Here is a 4,023-nt window from a genome sequence, read left to right on the forward strand (position 1 = left end):
AAACTGTCAAAGGGAAGTGGGAAGTGGACCAATGACTCCAAAGAAACAGGATACCAGTATAAAATGAAGTACTTTATTCACAGACTCAACACAGCCGTGTTTCGGCGCCTTAGCACCTTCCTCAGGAGTCTCACTCTGATTTTTCATCAGACATAGCAGGTTGCCTTTCAGGTGGCAGCATCTCTCCTGGAGTGAAAGATTAGCACAGCAGCTCTTCTTCACCTAGAGATGCTCATTTGTGAATAAAGTACTTTATTTTATACTGGTATCCCATTTCTCTGGAGTCATTGGTCCACTTCCCACTTCCCTTTAACAGTCTGGATAAGAGCAACATTATTCTTGCTTTTTTCAATGGATCTTTCCTCAGCTTTTGATCTTGTTAATCACTCCCTTCTGCTCTCTAGACTCTCTGATGTGGCAGTTTCCGGGGTGGTTCTTAGTTGGTTTTCTTCGTTTCTAGCTAATCGGTCTTTTTCAGTTAGTTTAAAATCAAGTGTCTCTTCCTCCTATCCACTGACCTGCAGACACCTTCAGGGCTCTATATAATCCCCTTTACTGTTCAATATTTTCATTAGTCTGTTGGCTACTCTTATTTGATCTTTTAACATTAGGTTATTTATTTACTTTTTATATGTATTGGGATTTATTACCTGCCTTTATGAAGAGATTCACCCAAGGCAGTGTACAGCAGGTACAGTTTAACACTAAACTTACAATTTTGTTAACTGCATAACAACAGTAAAATAACCAAGAATAAACAATACAATAAATGAGGTAAACTTGAAAACAGTAAATTGAAACCTAATAATAAAACTACCATGAAACAGTATCAAAAATATACACATTTAACAGTACTGGAATTCAAATAATAAGCATGTATTAGAAAATTCAACTAACATAGATATGATGCTAAAGAGTTTCTACAATATGGCTTTACCATATAGCTGAGGGAGCAAGAACAGATATATGATGGGAACAAGATGCGTGGTACAGAGTCAATTGCGATAATTCGATGATTAGCTAAACTCATGGCATGTTCATTGTATAGTTAAGCAAGAGATAAGGAACTGATGTAAGTTACAGTGTGTGTAGCAAGCTAGTCCAGGTGCAGAATGATGTATAGTCAGTCACCCTATATGAAAATGGTAGAAGGATCCAACGGAAAATAATAAGAAACAGCAAAAGGAATGGCAAGTCAAATTCAATGCACTGATAAGGAAGATAAAGAGGGACTTTGAAAAAAGATTGCGTTGGAGGCAAAACATTTAATAAATATATTTTTAGATATATTAAAAGCAAGAAGCTGGCAAAAGAATCAGTTGGACCAATAGATGACTAAGGGGTAAAAAGGGCACTCAGGAAAGACAAAGCAATAGCGGAGAGATTAAATTAATTCTTTGCTTCGGTCTTCAGCCGCGAAGAGAGCAATAGTGGCTGCGGAATTCTTTGAAAAGCAAAGACTTCTTGTTCCACAGTCGCCACCAAAGCGATACAATCAGCGTTGTCAATCCTAGAGACAAAGACCAGACCCTAAACGAGACAGCAGGAAAGGAATTGGAGTTGGAGGCATCCACATCCATGATGGAAGCTGTTTTGGGGATCACTGGAGCAGTGACTGCTGTTGTAGGAGCTCCAATTGTTATTGGGATGACAGGCTTTACATCAGCAGGGATTGCAGGTAGTTCATTAGCTGCGAAAATGATGTCTGCTGCTGCATTGGCCAATGGTGGTGGTGTGGCAGCTGGAGGGATAGTAGCCGTACTTCAATCCATTGGTGCTGCAGGCTTTTCCGTGGCTGCTCAGGCTACCTTAGGTACCATAGGGGCTGGTGCTGGTGCCATTTTGGGAGCTGCACTGGAGATGCTATGAGCATGTTGCAGATTGGGTAGTGTTTGTGCCTTTTCGTGCCGCACCTCCAGAGTCTCTAATCACGGTCAGCACTACTTACACAATACAATCCTCTCAACCGATATCTTAAGAGCTGGACAGCGGATAAAATTTATTTAGACTGAAACAAAGAAAAAAAGGACCAGAGAAGTGCTTCTCGGGGTTAACACTGGTTTATTTAATTATCCAAAGATTAGGATAACAAAATTAAGAAGATAGTCATAGAAATAGTCTAGAATATGACAGAAATAAGAACATATTATAGAAATCACAATGGAAAGTTGGCCAGGGCAGTCTCCCAGTTCTCTGGCATGAGACAGGAGCACTGCACACTGACCTCCCTCCTATCTGGCAGAGAGATATTATATAGGATTTTTTTTTCCCTTTCAATACCAGAGGAGCACAAGAAGGGGGAAGGGTTTCTTCTTACCCCCTTAATTAGCATCTTAAAGTCAGGCAGGATCTCCTGACAATAAAGAAATATATAGCATCTGTTTATATTTCCTTTTGAAGATGCATTTGGTCTGTTGTCCAAATGTTTTGGACCTCTTCTATTCATCTTTACAGCCTGCTTCCTTATAGAGTTGTTATAGAGGTGTTAGGTTTCTCTTGTCAATAGAACTATTGCTGTTGACTCCAGGGATCAGGGAGATAGTGTTTGAATTGTTCTAGGCAGAGAAGGAAATAAGGTGTTACCTGGTTCATGGTTGTAAAAAAAGGATAATTCTCTCCTGGATAGTAGCCTTACTTTCAAGGGCATGGGAAAGAATTCTGTCTCCTGGCCATATTCAAAGGGAGAGATTCTCCCCCCTCTGCAATAATATTTTCTTATCCAGTCCTGACTACAGGATTTCTATCTCTCTCTCCTCTGTCAGGCCTGCCCCCTACACCTGGAACTTCCTTTGATCTGCATCCTAAAAGTCTCTCAAAGGCTAATAAACACACTCATGTGAACAGCAAATGGATTGTCTTTCACTTGCTTGGTCAGAGGAAGGTGGGGGGGAAGAGGTGGGGGTACTTGCTCCACCTGGCCTGCTTAATATCATTGTAATTTACAGAAAAAAGAGAAATTTCCACTTCTCATCATCTGTACATTAATTCTTAGATATTAGATACTTAGCAGCACTGAAACTGCTTGGTTCAGGCCTTCATAAGTACAAAGTACACCTCCACCAACAGTAGCTGTCTGCAGAATAAAGACATAAGGCTTCAATAGTCCCTTTTCCCTATGTGTCCTATCTGTCTATCCTACCCTTATCCCTTATTTGTCCTATCTGTCCTGATTTTAGATTGCAAGCTCTTTTGAGCAGGGACTGTCTTTTCTTCATGTTTGATTGTGAAGCGCTGCGGATGACTAGTAGCGCTATAGAAATGATTTGTAGTAGTAGTAGTCTTCACCGAGGAAGATTTGGGAGAAATACCGGTGCCAGGAATGGTATTCAAAGCTGACGAGTCAGAGAAACTGAATGAAATCTCTATAAACCTGGAGGATGTAGTGCACAATGTGACAAATTGAAGAGTAGCAAATCACCTGGATCAGATGGTATTCATCCCAGAGTTCTGCTAGAATTTAAAAAATGAACTTGCAGAACTATTGTTCCAATACCATGCTTGATTTTAAAGATGTTAGTAATATGTAATTATTCTTTAAAATCAAGCATGGTATTGGAAGATTGGAGGGTGGCCAACATAACACTAATTTTTTAAAAAGGTTTCAGAGCTGATCCGGGAAATTATAGACTAGTGAGCCTGACATCAGTGCCGGGCAAAATGGTAGAGACTATTATAAAGAACAAAAGTACAGAGCAAATTCAAAAGCATGGATTAATGAGACAAAAAGGAGGAACAGGTGTGACATGATACAGACATTCGAATATTTGAAAGGTATTAATCCACAAACAAATTTTTTCTGGTGGTAGAACTAGAGGACATGAATAGAGGTTGAAGGGAGCAGTCAGGAGTAATGTCAGGAAGTATTTTTTCACAGAAAGGGTGGTAGATACTTGGACTGCCCTCCCTCGGGAGGTGGTGGAGGCGAAAATGGTAATGGAATTCAGTGGTGGAGACGAAAATGGTAATGGAATTCAAGCATGCATGGGATAAACACAAAGGAATCCTGTTTAGAAGGAATGGATC

The 4,023-nt window shown here is 40.1% G+C and overlaps 1 protein-coding gene across 1 annotated transcript; it reads left to right on the forward strand.

Annotated features, from left to right (window-relative positions):
• The first annotated feature begins 1,423 nt into the window (after nucleotides 1-1,423).
• On the forward strand, nucleotides 1,424-1,883 carry IFI27 (interferon alpha inducible protein 27). The gene has a single exon (XM_030199345.1). The coding sequence runs from the start codon at nucleotides 1,579-1,581 to the stop codon at nucleotides 1,867-1,869; it is 291 nt and encodes a 96-aa protein (XP_030055205.1). The 5' UTR covers nucleotides 1,424-1,578; the 3' UTR covers nucleotides 1,870-1,883.
• Nucleotides 1,884-4,023: the final 2,140 nt, after the last annotated feature.

Source organism: Microcaecilia unicolor, chromosome 4 (assembly GCF_901765095.1).
Source record: "Microcaecilia unicolor chromosome 4, aMicUni1.1, whole genome shotgun sequence".
Classification (NCBI taxonomy): domain Eukaryota; kingdom Metazoa; phylum Chordata; class Amphibia; order Gymnophiona; family Siphonopidae; genus Microcaecilia; species Microcaecilia unicolor.

Excerpts from the sequence above, each read along its gene's own strand:
- IFI27 (XM_030199345.1), top strand. The coding sequence starts at position 1,579 with ATGATGGAAGCTGTTTTGGGGATCACTGGAGCAGTGACTGCTGTTGTA.